This window comes from Hippocampus zosterae, chromosome 21, assembly GCF_025434085.1.
Source record: "Hippocampus zosterae strain Florida chromosome 21, ASM2543408v3, whole genome shotgun sequence".
Classification (NCBI taxonomy): domain Eukaryota; kingdom Metazoa; phylum Chordata; class Actinopteri; order Syngnathiformes; family Syngnathidae; genus Hippocampus; species Hippocampus zosterae.
The window spans coordinates 7,423,550-7,443,390 of record NC_067471.1 but is presented as its reverse complement, the minus strand read 5'-3'; the positions used below and the strand labels follow the sequence as shown (position 1 = coordinate 7,443,390).

The 19,841-nt window shown below is 47.2% G+C and overlaps 1 protein-coding gene and 1 long non-coding RNA gene across 3 annotated transcripts; one reads left to right on the top strand and one right to left on the bottom strand.

Annotated features, from left to right (window-relative positions):
• Positions 1–312: 312 nt before the first annotated feature.
• Positions 313–1,335, bottom strand: LOC127593647 (uncharacterized). The gene is made up of 3 exons (XR_007960464.1): positions 1,235–1,335; positions 738–1,122; positions 313–409 (listed from the first exon to the last, which is right to left on the bottom strand). It is a non-coding gene; the product is annotated as an uncharacterized LOC127593647 (long non-coding RNA).
• Positions 1,271–15,994, top strand: cerk (ceramide kinase). Of its 2 annotated transcripts, XM_052055198.1 has the most exons (13): positions 1,272–1,531; positions 6,888–6,998; positions 7,532–7,654; positions 8,512–8,637; positions 9,181–9,247; positions 9,630–9,775; positions 11,050–11,124; positions 11,204–11,356; positions 12,431–12,536; positions 12,821–12,885; positions 13,238–13,440; positions 14,787–15,004; positions 15,368–15,994. In XM_052055198.1, the coding sequence occupies exons 1-13, from the start codon at positions 1,387–1,389 to the stop codon at positions 15,474–15,476; spliced, it is 1,647 nt and encodes a 548-aa protein (XP_051911158.1). In that variant the 5' UTR covers positions 1,272–1,386; the 3' UTR covers positions 15,477–15,994. The 2 variants fall into 2 exon arrangements, with proteins under 2 accessions (XP_051911159.1, XP_051911158.1); XM_052055199.1 differs by lacking the exon at positions 8,512–8,637 and having other exon boundaries at positions 1,271–1,531.
• Positions 15,995–19,841: the final 3,847 nt, after the last annotated feature.

Here is a 19,841-nt window from a genome sequence, read left to right as displayed (position 1 = left end):
CCTTTTTGCAGGAGGCTTCAAACCAATGCATTTTACATGAACACGTCCGGTCGGGATTGTTAGTAGGGCTTGGTTGGGACCTCCAGACACATTTTTTTTTTCCTTTTGCAAAAAATAAAGAATAAAAAATCCCAAAGAACTAATAAAAACTATATATGTATGGATAGCACAGATGCCTCTGAACATTTTGAGTGTTTGAAAAAAAATAGAAGAATGTTTGTATAACACAAAATACATCATTTCAAAAATTGTAAAATGCGTAACTAAGGGTTTTTTTCATTTGAAGGACCCAAGGGTTAATGTTTCAATTGTCTGGAATTTTTAAAAATGTAATTCAACTCAACTCACCTGTATTTACAGAGCACTTGCAAACAGCCATCCTGCATACAAAGTGCTGTACATGGAGCAACTATCATATACAGTGTACAACAATAAAGCAATAAATCAGAATCAGAATCAGAATCATCTTTATTGGCCAAGTATGTAGAACACACAAGGAATTTGTCTCCGGTATAACACGCTGCACTGGTATCATCGTAAACAACAAAATCATTGAACCATTTTAGAGTAACCAGTAGTTTTGTAGTACCATTTTGTGGTGCAAGAAGAGTGACTACGTCACAAAGTATTACAACAAACATGAAATGAATGCAGCTAAAATTAGAGGACTCTTGATCATTTAAAAACTGGGTGCTCGTTTGGGCATACTGTCATTGGTAAAACGTGTTTTATATTACCTCGAAAGTGTTATTTCTTTTCTTTATTCTTCGCCCAAAAGTTATTTCACCTAGTGTGACTCGGTTTGTCTTTTTTGTTGTTAGGGGCCCAAAGCAACCACAGTTCCATTTTCTCTCTCTCCCCACAGGGGCTTCAATTTCCCAGTGGTACTATGACTTGAAATAACAACAATCCACAGCCTGAAGTTGCCAAGTCATGGGAAAGAAATCGAACAAAAAAAACAAAACAAATGGAATGTTGTGTAAGTTTGGGGGCCCCCTAGTGGCAGGTGCCTCGTGCCCTTGGGTCATGAGAGCTGATAGTGCTGATGTAGAGAGTTTGCTTCACTCTCAAACTCTAGCCAATGAATTCTCACTCCGTCCCATTTCCTGGTGCGGTTCAATTCTACAAACCAGGAGGCAAGAGAACGAAAAATGCATTATAGTTCATGCCGAACTGGATTATAGGCCTTGATTATAGTGGCTTCAACAAGCTGCATTCTTTGCGCCGTAAATACCTTTTTTTTGTCTTCCTGGTGTGAATCATCTTTCACTTGTACGGAATCTTTGCGCCAAACGAGTTCCCCTGACAGCATGAGACAACACACACAAAAGCGCATGCACGGAGTGAGCTCAGTCTGTTATGGTGGCGGCTGCAAAAGTTGACTAAATGATGGATCATCAGCATGCGCTGTTGTTATCTGACCTTTGCCACAAGTACGGGCAGGTACAGCTCGCTCTTTTTCGGGATTTTCTTGCATGGGAGGACATTAGGAAGAACTGGAGGAGAAGTTCTGGCAGCACTTCCCCAACAGGTAAGTTGCATCCAAAAGAGAGGCAGGATGAGTTATATCCTTATATATAAAAGTATTTTTGTTTTTTTTCCCCGTTTTTGAATGTCCCTATTTATCTATTGGATATTGGGGGGAAAAAAAGTCTAGACACCCCTGTTAAATGACAAGTTTGAGTTTTTCTACCAATATGGGGACTTTAAAATGTCCGGAAAAAAACAGCTGGACTTTAATTGGGTTTCATCAGAGGAACTTGAAATTGTGAAAGTCGCATGCTGAGTCCCATGATGGGTTTGAACGTGATTGGTCAATTTTGAACACCTCCCCTGTTATAATAAGGAGTGCACGCTTGTTTATTTTTGACTTCCGCCTTGGCAAAATATTGATAATTTTTTTCCTATCACACACAAAAAAAAAATCAGGTTACTAATTATCTATTTAATAATGTGCGAATAGCTACGATCTTCTGTTCATGCATTTTTTATTTTTTATTTTTTGGCAAGCCCGATGACAGCAGACATGGGTATTATTAGCTCCAGGGCCAATGTTTACTCATGTAAACGAGTTCCCCAGTCTAAGATCATCGCCTCGTATCCAGCGGGGCCGTACTTCACTTTAAACTTGCCCATTGACCTTCTTCAAAGTGGTATCAAGCGCCCTATAATATCCCGCCATAAACACTTGTTTTTATTGAACCGGTGTTCCAAATTGGTCACGTCAAAATGTCTCCTGGTGACTGTTGGGACCCGAGCGCGTCACCGGGAACATGAAGGGCGGACACAAAACCGGAGACAAATTGGATTAAAATGGAAAGTTGGAGGAAAGGGAAATTGTTTTGTTTTGGGTTTTTTTCCAAGACACAGGCTACAAGTTCCAGGCCCACCGTTTTGGAAATAATCATATTCGGTATGCGAATAATGAGTGGGAGGAATTGTTGTTGTTGTCATCTCAAATATACTCCCAAATGCGTGTTTTAAAACGAGACGGATGATTGATGGAAAAGTAAATACGAGTTGAACCGGACAGATCCGAACAATTACTCACAGATTGCATCACAGGGAATCGCGTCATGCATTTGACACGGCAGCCTCACTATGTATGTCCTGCTTTTCACGTTTGTCCTCCCGCAAACCAAACATCAAGTGCGTGTAAATGTCACGACGACTCATTATGAGTCGTCAACGTCACTTGTGCATCGCGAGCTGCGGACCGCAACGGCGCTGTTGACATTTCGGTGGATTTCATTGAATCAGAGCAGCTGTCAGTCAGGCGCATAGGCAAGGGAGCAGAGATGCGATCCTCCGTTTTCAAAAGACACTCGGTCAAACCACGGCAGCGGCGGGCAAGCCGGGCTTCCCACCTGGAAGGGAGATCTTTGAAAAACTCGAGGCGTACGCTCTCGCCTTCAAATCATTATGCTCAGTAAGCGACGCTACTGGAGGCCCACTAAAGCCTCACTTGGCCCACCGGCGAAGGGGGGTGGGCAGGGTATGTGCTTCCCTGTTTAAAGGTAAAGCCAGATACAGATCCTGAGAATTACAGTTGCCGAATCACTCAGGGCAGTGAAGGAAGTTTGGGCTCAAGTGAAGCGGGCGGCAGCTTTTTTTTTTTTTTTTTTTGGGAGGAACTACGCCGCGTTAAAATCATATTAGGAAAAAAATGTTGATTATTGTTTTTCAAAATAAGAGCAACAACTCAAATGGTTGCCACTGTCTTATTCCGGACATAAAAAAAGGAACATGAGAATATTTACTGAGGGTTTGGTTAATATTAAGGGTATCAAAGTCTCGAAACGATTAATCGATAATTAGTGATTAATTAATTGTTGCACCGCTAAAGTGTATCAATATACGCGCAGTGACTTAACGGTGTTAAAAAAAGGGGTTTACCAAAATGCTCGTGTATTGCCGGTCCTCAGTTGATTATCAAAACAAGAACACTATTATTTATTTTTTAGACTCGTCATGGTCGCCCGGGTTTAATGACATTGTTTGGCTAGGCAGAGCGTTATTTTGGCGTCAATTATAGGAACTGATGGAGCAGGTGGATCTGGAAAGGCTGGATCGTGTCTCCCCCCCCCCCACCCCATGGCTAACCAGCTAAAGCTAAAGCACGGCGCCCCTAGCGACAGGCAGCGCGCTCCTGTTACACCTTCCACCTTGCTTGTCCTCTCGTCTCCATCTGTTTGCTTAAGCCGCCGGTCGAGCAAACCCGTTGCGCCGGGGAGCGAGCCGCACGTCGTGTTTGACAGTCCGCTGCCAAGTGTACCCAGGCGGAATCTGTGCTTTGTAATCTAAAGTCGGCGCTCAATGCACGGCGGACCTGTCTGTACGTTGAGAGACGGCCGCGGGGGGGTTGTGGGGGGGTTTACGGGGAGAGAAATGCCAGAAAAACGACAGCTGGAGATTGGGTAAACTGCAGGTTTATACCGCATTACGTGCGGCAATATGGGCCCTTTCATTACCGTGATTGTATTTATTTTACCTGCTGCAGCTGGGGTCAATAGAGAGAAGGAGGGAAGCTAATTACACGATGAATCAACGCAAAAGGGTGGAGACCTTCTGGCGAGGGATGGGGAAAGAAAAAAAAACTGCACGACTATCCTAATTATTCACATTGTGGCACTTGTGTGAAAAGTGCGGGTTTTTTTTTTTTTTTGCATACGTATTGCAACGTCGCTTATCTTCTGGCTCGCATCCTCGGAGGGGAGACGTGCGAAAAGGAAAATGGCTTCAACAGCACAGCGAGCGGCACGGCCAACGTTTCCTTTAACTTGCGCCGGCTTGTCCTCTAACACGCTGTTGTTGCCAACTTGCAGGAACGGCAAAGGGATTACATAGCCATCCACTGTGTACAAGCGGGGGGGCGGAGGGGGGCATGGGAGTGGAGCGGAATATGAATAAGCCAGCTCTTTTTTTTTTTTTTTTTTTTGTCAGGCTGAAGGAAAGGAAGGTGAGGCCTGGCGTGTGTTTGAAGTCGGATCCACGCCAGTGTAACAGATGAGACGAACCTTTTTTTTTTTATGTGGGCGAGGAATCCTGTCAGATTGGATGCCGCGTTGGTTTTTGGTAAATCAGGATGAGCAGGAACATGCCTGAAGGAACCAAAACACAACACCATCAATTGTCAGAATGCAGAATGGCACTCTTACGGCCGTTACAGTGAGTTCCAAATGAATTTTAGATTGCATCCCAAGGCATGAGCATAAATAAGGGTCCTCTCTTGGAGGCCTTTGAAGCCGTCACTCGCCGGGCGCCATTTATTTGGTCAGGGTGACATTAACGTTTTTTTATGATTTTGAGATGACAGCTGGGATAGGCTCCAGCACCCCCCGCGACCCTAGTGAGGATCAAGCGGCTCGGAAGATGAATGAATGAATGAATGAATTTTATATACTATATTTTGAGGGTCCTCAAAAATGTACTGTTTTTTGAGGACCGTTTTTTTGAGGATTTTCAAACCCTCCTTTACCCTACTATGATTTTTTTTTAAATACATACCTGGGATTGAATGCCTGGATTCTTAAAAAAAAAAAAAAAAACTAAACCTTCCACCATCTTTAACTGCGATAATCTCTCCACACGCACACACTCATCATGGCACCTAAAAACCTGACATTCAGCAGCGAGGCGACCTATTGAGCTCAAAAGCAACACGCTGAGCCGCGCGGCATGAATGGGCCACTCAGTGTGGCCGAGTGCCATTACTAAGATCCTTTCGGAGCACAAAGGCAAAGATGTCAGAGCGGAGCAGAGAGGATCTGCGCCTTGTATGGCCGAGGGGCTTAGCATGTAGCTTAGAGGACTTCACTCGGCTCAAATCTTGGCCAAATGTGCATGTGGAGTGGATGAGTTCTGCAATGTGTGTGTGCTGAAGGGATTATTCCCTGCGCATATCCAAGCGTGTGTGTGTGTGTGTGTGTGTGTGTGTGTGTGTGTGTGCGCATGCGTACCTGAGACAGCAATATAGGAACGCCACCTCCAGTTTCAAATGATTGTCCAAGATGTTCAAATGACCACAAATCTTAATGATGTTTGAGGTCACTTGTTGCTTGGCAGAAAGTAACCCCTTGACCCCCCGAGTGTTTGCTTCCTGAGTGTCACTTAGAGACAGGGAGCGGAAAAAAAAAAAAAGGCGTGATTAGCACTCTTATAAACATGATAACAATAAGCAAGATAACATGACGTATATGGGCCAAGTCACCTTGATGTGTATTTTTATCGTGATTATTAACAGGCACATTTTCTCCATTAATCATCAACATTTTTTTTTTTTATCTGCTACGCTCGCGTTAAATGACGCGTCGATTTTTGTCAGCATCTGAGAATACACGTGCGGTTCTCGGTTTGAGGGGTTTGCCATATAAATCTAGGATCTAGGGTAATTGAGAGTAAGGCATTCGTATACGCGGCGTCTGAATGGCCCCGCCCCGCCATTCCCCTCGAGACCGTCGGTCTTCGGCCTATTTGTCAAAGTGTGAATATCGACGGCCGTTAAACTTATTCACGCCCGCGCGCCGCATCATCTTTATTTGAAAATGAAATGAAATCCCATTCCTGGCCAGACTCCCCGGAGAGAAATAATATGTCACGGCGCCCGCCATCCATTTCGCCATATCAACTTCATAATTCGGCAGGGGGAGAGACGGGGGAGGAATGAATGCGCCCGAGAGTCGAAGGGGTCAGTTCAAATCCTTTTCCAACACCGTGCTGGTTCCAAGCCTGGATAAATATAAAACCTATCCCAAAATCGATATGCAAATGAGCTTCCAAGCCCCTCCCCTAAGTGAAAACAAAACACATCTTTTCACAATTCTGCCAAATCTTAAAAAATATCTATAAGTATATAAAATGAATCTCAAAATCATTTTCAAAAAATCCCTAAAGCTCTTGTTGTGGGGCTTTTTAAAGCCCCAACAACGAGGCGCTCTAACTTTTTTTTTTCTCCCTTTTAGTTTTAAATGAGTTTTTAGGCGCATCTGGCAAACTGTTCCTTAGAAGACTGAATTGGCCGCGCAACAGCGCCCTTAATTACCACGCTCGCTTTCTCGCAAGTAGTACATTAGTCCTGATTAAATATCTTTGATGTAACCGCCGGCAAGCCTTCTGTCTGACTCGCTCTCCATGGACCGGAGGAACCGGATTATGTTCTACTTTAAAACATATATAGATTTTCATGAACAAGGCTGCCTAAATGATACGCGCTGGGTTTTTTTTGTTTTTGTTTTTAAATCACACGTGAAGCCTTTGGAAAAACTCATAACGTAGCAAAAGTACTTCAGCAAAAAAATAAAAATAAAAATAAAAGAGCATCACACCCTGTGGGCACGTATACGGGGAGCCAGTTGAATAATTGAGGATTGCCGAAAATGTCTCCGCAGCTCACGGCCATGCCGTTCACACGTCTGAAATCGTGGCCGTGCACAAGACGGACACCGGCGAGCAGACAAGGACAACAAAGCACCTACAGCTCAACCCACACGCGTTCACAGGTAACCCAGATTGAACGCAGGCTCAACCTCGCGCCGCCTCTCTGACATCTGAGCGGCATCGCAAAATTGCCGCCAGACACAAGAATTTTTTTTTTCGGCACTGCGGCGGCAATTTGAGAAGCTTTAACTCGATTTTGGCGATGAGGCTAGAAAATGTTGTCGTCTCCGAACGCGGCCTTGCCGATAGATTTACTGCGGCTGTGTTGATGAATCGCCGTGCGAAATCTCGGGAATATTCTGTCACTCAAATGACGCGCCGTATTAGCCGCCGTTGTTTTGTAAACCGGGTCGTTCATGCCAATTTCCTTGACGCTAAGTGAAATAAGCCCAAAGATGGGCGGCTCTTACGTTACATCTCGGTTAGATGACGATGAGATTGCAAACCAGATGATCAGATTAGCGTAACTCATCAGAGCGAATGACTGCAAGAGTTCTTGCCGTGCACATTTTCAAGGACGCAACCGCTGTAAATATTTCATTTCGGAAAAAAACGGAAAAAAAGAAATAAATAAGCACTCTGTTTTGTTTTTCAGTTTTCTACGTGAGGAGGACGACGCAGTATCGGTGGCGATGCGACGACATCACCTTTTATTGTGACAATCCGGGACTGTGCCAGCACTGGATTCAGACGATTAACGATCAACTGGCAACGCAGGGTACGGACGGACGTACGGACGGATGCGGTCGGCGCGCCCTCGACGCTGACGATTGTTGAACGATCACTTCTGGCGATCGTCGAGATGTTGAAAATTGCGACCGTCGTGCCGTCGACGAGGCTTTCGGCGAGAAAAGAGCTTCGTTAAAGTTTGACGGGCGGACGCGTGCGTCGATATGAACGGCTAGCTTAATGCGGTGCGATGGAGATGACTTCAGAAAGCTACCCCCCACTCCCCCCCCCCCACTTTGGTTTTAAATGTACTTAAGTGTTTTGGTTGGAAAATGCGCTGAAATGTCGTCAATTTACATCCTTGGAGTCATTTTAAACGAAGCTACTTTTCTTCTCTATTGGCAGAAGCTTCACTTTTCCGACGACCGATTGTTCACGTTGCTCCATTCGTTCTGCAGGTGACAAGTCTTGGCGGGGGCTCGGCGCTCCGAGTGCTCTACCCGCTGAATGTGTTCCAGCGGCGTCATTACATTAGGAACCAGAACGCTGAGGACATTTGGAACGTCTTACTCGGTTGATTGGATTGCGTCGCGACTGCACCCGGATCCCCCATCCGTTCATTTGCGAATGGCGTCGACGTTTGTCGCTGCGGCCGCGGTCGCCTCCGTCAGCCGTGAACGGGCCATTTAGCAAATTCCGTCGAGGGGCTTTTTTGCGGGGTTTATCACCAAACGATGCGGCGCCTCGCGATGGCTTCGCGCGGCCCTCGTTCTTTCTCCGGCAGCCCCGCTCGAAGGTTTCTCTCGTTAATGAAAACTTCATCAAGCTTGATGTCAAGGTGCAACCCCCCCACCGCCCCCCCCTCCGAAAAAAAAAAAAGATCATCTTAATACTTTCTCTCCGCAGCCAATCGGCCCAAGAGCCTGCTGGTGTACATCAATCCCTACGGCGGGAAGCGGGACGGGAAGCACATTTACGATCAGAAGGTGGCGCCGCTGTTTTGCCGAGCCGGCATCGCCACGGATGTGATCGGTGGGTGGCTATACCGGAGGTGTGCCTTCAACGTTTAAATTTCAAAAAATGACTCTCGGCGGCCCGCCCGCCCGTGTCGGAGCAAAGAGGCTCGCGGGAATATGATTTGGGCTGATGGCGCCATTCATCACGCCCGGCAACTTTAATGGAGGTGCTGATAGCTGATAAGCTCGGGTATCCAAACACATCTATTATTCAATAAGCGTTCGCGGCGGCTACACATCGTCGGCGCTATTGATGGTCCATCGGAGTGAATACAGTTTGCTCCTGAGTACCGGCAGCCGCTCCGAAGTCTTTTATACGTGTTGTTATTTCCAAGGGCGCCGCACAGATTTACAGTTGGAATTTTCGTTTTTTTTTGGCTGCGGGCGGCGATATACCCGAATTGGGTTTTCTTGTTGTCGCACTTGTGTCCCATATACCGATCTGTCCAACGGGGTCCACTAAATACTTCAAATTGCGGTACTTTTTCTTGCCTGCCGGTTATTGTCTTTTCCTTGTCAATGGGCTGACAGGAAACGACAACTTTATTTGTCTCGGTAGTGACGGAGCGGGCCAATCACGCCAGAGATCACTTGAAAACGGAAGCAAATCTGGATCGGTACGATGGGTGAGTTTTAACTTGTGTAACTCAATCATTTAAGATTGTCACGTCAATTCCGCAAAAAATTTTTTTTTAAAGAAATCTTACTACATAAGTGTCGTATCGCTCATACTTGTTGATATCATTTTAAATGACAGCATTCATACGGATTCAAATACCTTCCACTGTGAACAATGACAATACAGAGTGGTTATAAAAAGTCGACACACCCCTGTTCCAATAAATAACCATTAAAAAAAAAATAAAAAATTCCGCCATTAAGCTGAGCAACTCAATTGGGGGTTAAAAAAAAAAAAAAAAAAGTTGTACTCACCTCTTACAGCGACCGCAAGCCATTGGCCCCGCAGAGAGCTTCCGCAGCAAACGTTGCCGTTCGATGTGCGTTTAGAGTGGTGTCCGTGGGCGGAGACGGGATGTTCAACGAGATCCTGCACGGCTTGGTCGCCAGGACCCAGAGGGAGCACGGCATCGACGCCAACCGACCCGACGCCCATTTGGCGCCATGTTCCCTCCGCATCGGGATCATCCCTGCGGGTGAGCCTGCGTGGTAAAAAAAAAAATGTTGATCATTATTAGGGTGTGAGCGACGCATTGGAAGTGAGGCACTTTTGAGGCGATGTACGTATCGGATGACAGCAGGAGAACTTGGGCCTTAGTTACTACAGAGGGTTGCCATGGCAACGCGGCAGCTTGTCCCACCGGGGGCTTGACTGAGTCGGTCACTCCAAGTGTCATCAATGAGACGGAGCTATGGGATATTTCGGCAATAATTGCAGGAAAAGTGCAAATGCAAAGCGCGGGGGCTGGCCGGTAGCACAGCGTGATTGATTGTTTGAGACGAGAGCTCAAACGCGACCCCCCGCTGGTTCTTCTGCGTCCGGCTTCTTCAAGTTGCCGGAGAAAAGAGCAAAGGGAAAGAACTCCACGTCCTCCAATTAAATGGATTTTTGGAGATGTGAGCCGTCCTTTGGTCGTCGTGGGCTTCGAATGCTGTAGAATTGCACTTACGCTCGGTGCTAACAAACAACACTGGCATGGATACGGGGGGGGGGGGGGGGGGACGTATCTCAAAGCATGACTGTACATTGCCCTTAAAAGTTAAATGCAACCGAACTGTACCGAAAAGTAACGACATGATGCAGCCTGACTGTTTTTAATTCGGTGAATTAAAAGGTGATGCTTTCATATACCACTAGAGGGAGCACTTGAAACACGAGAAGCACTTGATGGTGTACGGAAGAAAATGGCCGCCGCATCTTGTCCAATGCCAAATAATAATAATAATAATAATACATTTTATTTATAAGCGCCTTTCAAGACACCCAAGGACACTTTACAATCAGGAACAAAAACAATAAAACCCAGAACGGGTTGATGTCCATTAAAATACAACCGCAATGACAACAGTATTTTATGTATGTTTTGCACACTTCTGCAGAACTATTTTCGCTCACGCGGCTTTTACAACCTTTTTAACGGTAAAAAGCGTCGAAAACTGATGTATCTTTAACCATACCCTAGAGGCCTTTTCTGAACATACCGCAACAAAGTATTTTGAGGGTACTTTGCCTTCATGTGAACATATGGCTGCTCCTCTTAATACCGAAGAACGAATGGGCCTTTAGGGGCTTGTCAACTGGGTCGTTATCTTAAATGTACCCTTAACATTTGACTTGGACAGCTTGGGAATGTTTGAACGCTTGAAAAGGTCAATTATTAAAAAAAAGGTTATGTAAATTGAGGTACTCAAAATATACTCCCAGTCTTAGCGTTACTACTGACAATGTACTTTCACGTGTCGTCAACAGGCTCCACTGATTGCATCTGCTTTGCTACAGTGGGAACCAACGATCCGGTTACGTCCGCCTTGCACATCATTGTCGGTTGGTGTGACTCTTCGGTGATTTTTTTTTTCTTCCCTCGTCTTTTAGTCACAATAGTGGATTGTGATTGTATGAACAGGTGACTCCCAACCCATGGACGTGTCCTCAGTGCACCACAAGGACACATTCCTCCGATATTCCGTTTCGTTGCTGGGCTACGGCTTCTACGCCGACATTCAGACCGACAGCGAGAGGCAGCGATGGCTGGGCCCCGCTCGATATGACCTGTCGGGTAACAAAAACAGCATTTGTCAACGTGGATGAGCTTGCTTGTTATTTGAACCCACGACCGCCCCCCCCCCCCCCTCCTGACCTGAACTTTCTTGCCCCTGCTGCCAACTTCATTTCATGTCGTCTATGACCCGGTGATCAAAGTGGCAACGGTTCTTCTTGAGCACTTGAGCAATCTGTATGACAATATTGCATAGCAAAATAACAACAACAAAATATGGATTTTTTTTTGGTTGTAGTTAAGGACTTACCCAAAGTTAAAAATATATGTAGTCAGATGAAAATGCTATTAACATGAAGCACATGTACACTTTTTTTATATGGATTTTTCCCCTAATACAAAAATAAATAAGAATATATATATATTTGTAATGGAACAAAAAGTCCTTAAAAGTCCTTAAAAGAAAGGTTCTTTTTACATTTTTTATGTAGATTTTTTCCCTAATATAAAAATAATAAGGAGTATACTTTTTTTCTTTTTTTTAAACAAAAACAAAAAAATAAGAACAAAATTAGATGGCCCCAAATCCTTAAAAGAAAGTTTTTTTTAACTTTTTTTAATGTAGATTTTTTCCCTAATATAAAAATGGCCCCAAGTCCTGAAAATATTATTTTTTAGGTTGAAAATAGTAAGCAAAAAAGAATACAAAATACAATTAAAAAAAAAAGAGATGCAGAGTCCAAATCAATACACTAAATGTTGGCTATCAATAAGAGCACCGCATGCAAAACGGAATAGTCAGCCATCCAAAAGCAGCAAGCACTCTAATGGGTCTTCTACTTCACGCTTGGGCTTGAGACGAGTGCAAATTGGTAATCAAGAAAGCAGCTATTTGGATTCCGAGAGTAGAACTCGGCCTTCCTTCATGCACATCAACCGATAAGTGAGTGGTGCAAAACTGCATCCCGCGATGCTCGACACAACGCGGGCGGCTCATGCTATTGTCATTTAGCCGAGAGAAAAGGAAAGGGCTCGCGCAATTAGTGACTCCAAATTGTCTTCTCAGGTCTGAACAAAGCAGACAGAAGGCGATTGGCAGCAATTCTCAAGGCTCGCTCTGTGTTTTCCTTTCAGGGGTAAAGACCTTTCTGAGTCACAACTATTATGAAGGCACCGTCTCGTTCGTCGCGGCTGACGACAACGTGGGCGACCCTCGGGACAAGGAGCAGTGTCGCGCCGGGTAAATAAAGCAGCCGAAAAAGAAACATTTCAAAAGCCGGCGGCGAGGACCCAATCCGAGGAGGGACTTTTGCTTTGATGCGGAATCTTAATAGCTCAATACGTCCAGGTTTGGTTTTGGAAAGTACATTGAACCCTTGTTGGCGTGTATGGCTGATCAGTAAAACCTCCACGTTCCTCCCCCCCACATCTCAGGCGGATAAAGCATCAGTTAGGCTCGTTAAAGCCTTGAATGTGAAAGCCACGCCGCGACAAATGTAAAACCGGGTCACGCTTGTGTTGCAGGTGCAGCGTCTGCCAGCGCAAGACCTCGTTACGGGAGCCGCGCCATGACGACCCGTCGCACGCGGGTAAAGTTTTTTTTTTCCAGGTTTGGAATAATCGATGAAAACTAACCGCCCTCGTTATCGCCTTGTTTGTCTATTTGTGCAACCCGTTCTTGACATTGGGAGTCGGGCGGAAAAATCCGCGAACGAAAAGTGGCGAAGATGACAGGGATGAGACGTGCAACTCCGGCGCCGTTTTGACGGGAAAAAGTTCCAGAAACAAAAACAAAAAATTTGACGTGAGGGATTGAAAGACTGATCCTAAACGCAACTTTGGGAATAGAGAGACATTATTTGGACAGATTACAAAAGTGAAATTCGACACTTTAAATTGGGTTAATAACGCATAAAATTACCCCCCTCCCCCCCTGTTTAGTCAATGAGACTTGGAGCGAGATACACGGGAAATTCATCGCCATCAACGCCGCCAACATGAGCTGCGCGTGCCCCCGCAGTCCGCAGGGCCTGTCGCCCGCCGCCCACTTGGCCGACGGCACCGCCGACCTCATCCTGGTGCGCAAATGCTCCCGTTTGGACTTTTTCAAGCACCTCCTCCGCCACACCAACAAGGAAGACCAGGTAACCTCCCCCCCCCGTCAATCTTTTCGGGCCGCGGGACTTCGCCCAAGAACCAGACTAAAACCGTCTCGAGATAGCGTGGGAACTCCGGCGATTCGGAATTAGGACCTCAGGAAGTGAATCGCAAAGTCACCGCAAAGTCAAAGAGCGAAATCAATATTTCGGAGCGCAACAAAGCTGATAAATGTCACCATCTGCGGCATCTCTCCGCACTGCGGACGAGCGGCGGCGGCGGCGGCATGAGTCGGCTGACAATTCACTTCATATCAGTAGCGATGTTCGCTCGGGCGGAGAAAAACACGGGAGTGAGAAAGCACTAAGCGTATTCATGGCCTTGTCACAAAGACTTTTAGGCGCAGCGTCCGGCGTGAATGCAAAGCGAGACGGCGGTCATAAAGTGAGCCCGATGTTCAAATAAGCGGCTGTCACTCTGCTATTTTGGGGGGCGGGGGTGACGGGAGCGGGCGACGGCGGAGCGAGATGAGAAGAGAGAAAAAGTGGCATCCCGTGAAGTTGGAGAAAATTGTTTGCGGGACACGAGTGAACCTTTCGGCGACGCTGACTGAGACGAAAAGGGAGACTGACAAAATAATGCCTTCTTCTCCACGCCGACGACCCCGCCCGCCCGGCCTCTCGGCTCCTCTGATGCTGATTTGCTTTAATGCGCCTCCGTCTTGCCTTCCTGCTGTTTTTGTAAACGAGAAGCAAATCGGAAAAAAACTTTTCATTAAGGTATCACCGGGGATGTGTTTGAATATAATGGGCTAAAATTAACGTTTTACAGCATCTCGCCTTTCACTAAAGTGCAAGCACGCACACGCACACACACACACACACACACACACAATTTAGAGGGTTTCAAAGTGAGGAACGGCCAAAATGTCCTCACTTCGTCAAAATGTCCTCACTCTGTTGGTTAAAAACTCATGCCGGTCCTCCCAAAGTCATGAGTACAAGAACACACACACACACACACATATACACACACACACACAATTTAGAGGGTTTCAAAGTGAGGACCGGCCAAAATGTCCTCACTTCGTCAAAATGTCCTCACTCTGTTGGTTAGAAACTCATGCCGGTCCTCCCAATGTCATGAGTACAAGAACACACACACACACACACGCACAATAGATGACTGAAAGAAAAATGGGCAGATTTTTCATCCAGGTCAAAAGGGCAAGTGCTTGAGCACCACCTAGTGGCTAGGAGTGCACATGCCTCAAAGGTGCTAATTGATTTTTTTTTTTTTTTGGAACGCGGCCGAGCTGGAGCCTATCACGAATGAGAGCATCAAGTGAGATCACGTAGTCTTCTCTGAACCCGGAATTCTGATCCACCCGCAGTTTGACCACTCCTTCGTGGAGGTCCACCGGGTGCGCAAGTTCCGCTTCCAGCCCCGCCACGATGACCCGGTGTCGCCGGAGGACCTGAGCGGGCCCCAGAAGGAAGCGGACCAGGGTCCCGTTTGCTCCCGAGTCACCGGGTGCCACTACGGCAACTGCGGCTGCAGCCACTGGACGTGCGACGGCGAGATCCTGCCTCACGTTGCCATCCAAGTCAGGTGCGCGAAACCCAAATGCAACGCGCCAATCGTAAAATGGAGGCTCCCACAACAAGCTTCACGCCCCATTGTCCCCTGCCAACGAAGCGTCGCGCTGTAACGCTGCTAATTCAACACTCCTCCCCATGTTCAAGGTGCACTCCTTTTTAATTAAGGCAGGTGGGGGCAGGGGTGGGGGGGGTCAACGCCCATCCATTTTATCACCAACCCGCGAATCGGCCGGGAGGGAACGAGCCGGCCCGAGCGCTCGCCTCCCACGATAATTAACTCATTCAGTACCAGCCAATTGTAGACCAAGTCTGAAAAGACGTTTAAAACCGTCTTTGGGAGTGAATGATTTAAAGACCAAGATTCTCTCCGCAGTGTCCAGTGCCAGCTGATCAGAGTGTTTGCCCGGGGCATCGAGGAGAAGAACCACCACCAGAGTCCGGTGTGGCTTCTGGAAGCGGCAACGCACCAATCTGCCGGCTGAAAGCAGGCATTTTGGCGGGCTCGCTCTTCTGTGGTCCAGGAGCCACAAGAGATGATGAATCCGAAGAAGAAGAAAAAAAACCCCAGACCAGATCAATTCGAAAGACTCATTTCTGTTCCTTTGATGAAGACAGATGTGATTCAGAGGGCAAGTCTTGAAAAGAGCCCATCTGATCAACTAACAGGGCCCCCCAATGACGTCTTCGGGATAATAAGGCAAAGTGGTTGCTAAGTGGCGCGGTGCGTCTCGGCACCGCTGCGACGCACCTGCGGCTCCACCGCGGCGAAAAAGCGAACCGCTCGCGAGCTCGACTGAAATGAGCCCGAATGAGATTATTTTGTTGCCCTCATTAGAGACCTCCGGATGTCAAGCCGGTCTTGATGTAAGGTCACAGTAGATTTGTGACTATTTTTTGAAGATTATTTATGACATGGGTATCTTCGTGTCACGTGACCGTCAACTCGTCTACGGACAAAACAAACCAAAAAAAATTTTTAAATAAACTGTTCTCCAATCAAGATACTGGTGCTGAGTTTCATTGTCGCACGAGTTTCTCTGATCCGGAGTTGAAGAGGAGATCAATCACTGACTGGACACATCATTAGGTACGCTCGCTAAATTAGAAAACGGGCAAAAAGGTAGTACACCAAGCAAATTGGAAACATCCCGGCCGGCCTCATTAAATGTGTCATTACGCGCCATCCGAGCGGGCTAAAGTGTAAATTTTAGTGACAGATAAATAAGAACGCGGGAAGGAGGAGCAGCTGCAGGGGGGTAGGGGCTGTATTGATCGCAACGGGCTCCCTGAGAGAGATCTACGGTCGATCAATGATGCTGGGAAGAGTCCATCTTCTCGGTCGGGGGCCGCTCGTGGCCCCACGTCAATCTCACAAACGCTATAATGTGCTCGCGCGTGCTAGAGCTCAGACTGGAGAGATGAGCCCGAGTATTTCTTGAGTCCAGTTCTTGGCTGCCCACCTCGAACCCAAGCTCAAAAATGTTGGAGTGACATCACAGCACCGCCCCCGCGATGAATGACGCTCAACAGGAGAATTCATCACCATTGTTAGGATTAAAAAACATTTTTTTTTTTGCAATTATAAGAGGCATTATTGATTTTGGACAATAACGTCGGAACGGTTCAAGATGCTTAAAGTAGCCCGGGTCAAAGGTTATGATTCATTCGACAAAGTGTCTCTCTTGGCGAGCTCCCGAATCCCCAAGTGCGAGCGAGTGCGCAGCGAGAAGTCATTACCTCAGCTAGCGCGTTGTTAGCAAACATAGAGAGCCCACTCATGACTTGTTAATCACAAAACAAAGCGAAGCCGCTCCGGCAGCCCAGACAAACAAACACACACACGCACGCGCACACACACACACTCGACTCAGGACTTTTTTTTTTTTCAACTCAGCTCAAAGTTATTGTGCTGCTAATGGTGCTTGAAGTAATTACACCCTGTATTGTTGCTCGGAAGGCCGCAACGTGGTCGCCCCGGAGCACCACACGCATGCACATGAAAAAAAAAACACACACACACACACTCACACCACCACAGACTAACATTCTCGCCCTGAATGGCGCCATTAGCCAGAAGGCATCTGCCTTCGCTCATTCATGATTGAGCATATGTGGAATCATTCAGCCCGCATCGAAGGGTCAGCAGGAGTAAGCAGAATAATTATTACTTCAAGCTACTGGACGCTGGGCGGGAAAGACTTGAGGTGTTTTTTTTTTTTGTTTTTTTTTACAATGCCAAGCTCAACAAAGCTACGGTTGTGTAGAATACATTTTACGATGGCCCGCGCGGAGAGACATTTGTACAACTACTGAGGCCTTTCAGCCAATCAGAAGGCCGAGGATTGTGTACGCCCAAAAAAAAAAAAAAAAAAAAAAAATTTTTTTTTCAGATCGCGCACACCGGTAAAAAAAAAAAAAAAAAAAAAGTGCCCCTCAACTGTTCCAAGTCTTCACGGTGACCTTTCACTGAGGTGACTCACTCATTTATTCGGCCGCGCGGGACAAATGGGATTCCTCGCTGCCTGTTGGCCTGTGTCGAGGCAAGACGCGGCACAATCTAATATTAATGCGCCTCAGCTCGGTGCGAATGAAACGTCTCTCCATGCGGGACGCTTTTGTCCTCCGGGGAGGAAAAAAAAAAAAAGCCCAACCGATACCTCTCGGCGCTCGCTATACACCCTCGCGGCCCATCCCCGGGGGATATTTTCTTTAAAGAATATCCTGAAATGAAAGGCAACTTGTTGGTAAACTTCTTGAGAAAGATCGGAAAAAACGCTAATGGGGTTGTCAGGTGGATCTTGACTCGACTTCAGGTCTACTCGGAAATCAAATCTTCCTTGGCCTCCGCCCCACCACGGCACAAAGTGGAAATTGGATGAGGGGGGGGGGGTCACAGACGGGAGCACAAAAGAACCACAAGTGAGCCACCGAGACCGCCGGGCGTGTGCGTCAGAAGCGAGGAAACGGGCGGGGAGTTCTCAGTCAAATTCTACGCGGAGCACAACCCGCAAGCTTTTCCAAAATAACATTCGCGCCTTCTTGAAGGTCCTACAGTGCCCCCTTCAGGATGTTACCGGTTTTGATATCCTCCAATAAATGTCATTTGTTGCTGCCTCTACAAGAGCCTGTTCTTTTCTTTTATCTTTCTTTCTTTAAACTCTGCTGCACACGCGCGGAAATCCCGAGGTATCGGCCCCTCGCGAAGCCATTACCGAACCGCAAACACACTCGGCGACTCCGCAACCCCTCCCCCCCCCCCCCCCCCCACCCACCGCAGCGCCGACGTCGTCGCAGAGCTAACGGACGGCGATCATGACGTCGCTCCACCGGGAACGACAACCTCAACGAGTATTGGACGATCTTACAAATGATACTCGACGATCTTACAAATTGTACTCGACGATCTTACAAATGATACTCGACGATCTCTCGTCGCCGATGGTCAACCTCTCGTATGTGTGTGTGGATTTTACTGCCGGCAGGTGCACAATCTGGGCTCAAACCACAAGCCAATCTTGTAGACGCCTCACCTTTGAGGGAACACACACACACACACACACATACACTCCTTCATTACCAAGCTCACAGTCAGCCTATGTTCTCGTCAGGGTGCGAAGGACTCGCTGATGACATTCGGGGATATTGGATGTTCTTTGGTTTTTCCTCGTCTCCCGGAGGAGCAGGGCGGGGGTCATTAAAAGTCAAGGCGGGGGTGGCACGCGGCGCCCGTCTCATCATCACACGTGTATTTGCCGCTCGCGGGGTTCAAGGGTGGTCGGTGTGAGGGAGGAGGGGGGGTGGGGGGAGGGGGGGCAACAGCAATCTGGTCCCACTTCAACTTGATAGCAAAATCCACTGGGATGCTGCGCAAAACATTTGAGGACTGGGAAAATCTTGAGAGGGGGAAATGCTTCCAAATGATCGCCCTTAAATGCCAATGCCAAAAATGTCTGCTTTTTACCCACATTTTTTTGTTTTTAAGTTTCACATATAAAAAGCTTGTGCAATCCATTTTTACATTTTTTATTTCAAAATTGCTCAACCCTAAAATCCAACCCGTGAATAAAAGAGCAAGGTACAGACTGACATGACAGATCAGCGTTGATAAGCCCGCCTCTATTTTCTTAATAACCTGGCCCGGGGGTGTGAGCATGGTGCCAAGACGGTCTCCGCGTTGCCATGGCGTTTGTCTCGCGCTGACGTGATCATCCGAGTATGAAACCAACATGGTGACGGGAGTGGCACTAATTGTTAGCTTTGCCACACCAGGGAGAGCCGAGGCGTCATTAGGCGAGCCGTCGCAGACATGTCGATTGGCGAAATGTCAAGGGAGGTGGCGGCGGAATTCCCGGGGTAAACACTTATTCTTTTCTATTCTATTTTATTTTATTTTTTTGTTTTGCCGCACGCTCAATTTGCGGCGTCGGAAGTGAAAAAAGGTCAATGCCGCCGTGTACTTGTTTGTTCGGGGACCAAAAAAAAAAAAAAAGTTATGACGACGTTGCTCTCTATTCCCATGAACTGCTAACTCGGGGGATGGCCTCTCTGGGCCACAACATTAACGACACCCGCGCAAAAGCAGCCAGATGTTCCGGCAGTTGGTTGGATAATCTGGCACGGGACAAAAACGGATTGCGCTCGTGCTGAAACGCCGGACCAGATGTTCCACCGTAAACGGTGGACGCGTTTGGCCAGGGGCCGGCGAGACGGGAAGGTGCCCGTGTTGCTTGACGCGTTGGTCACGTGGCACCCTCTACGCCCCCCCCCCAACCCCGCCCCCTTCCACCGCACTGCAGTCCCACACAGGGCAGCTGTGCAAGCCAACGAGCAGCCTTTGGCGCTAATTA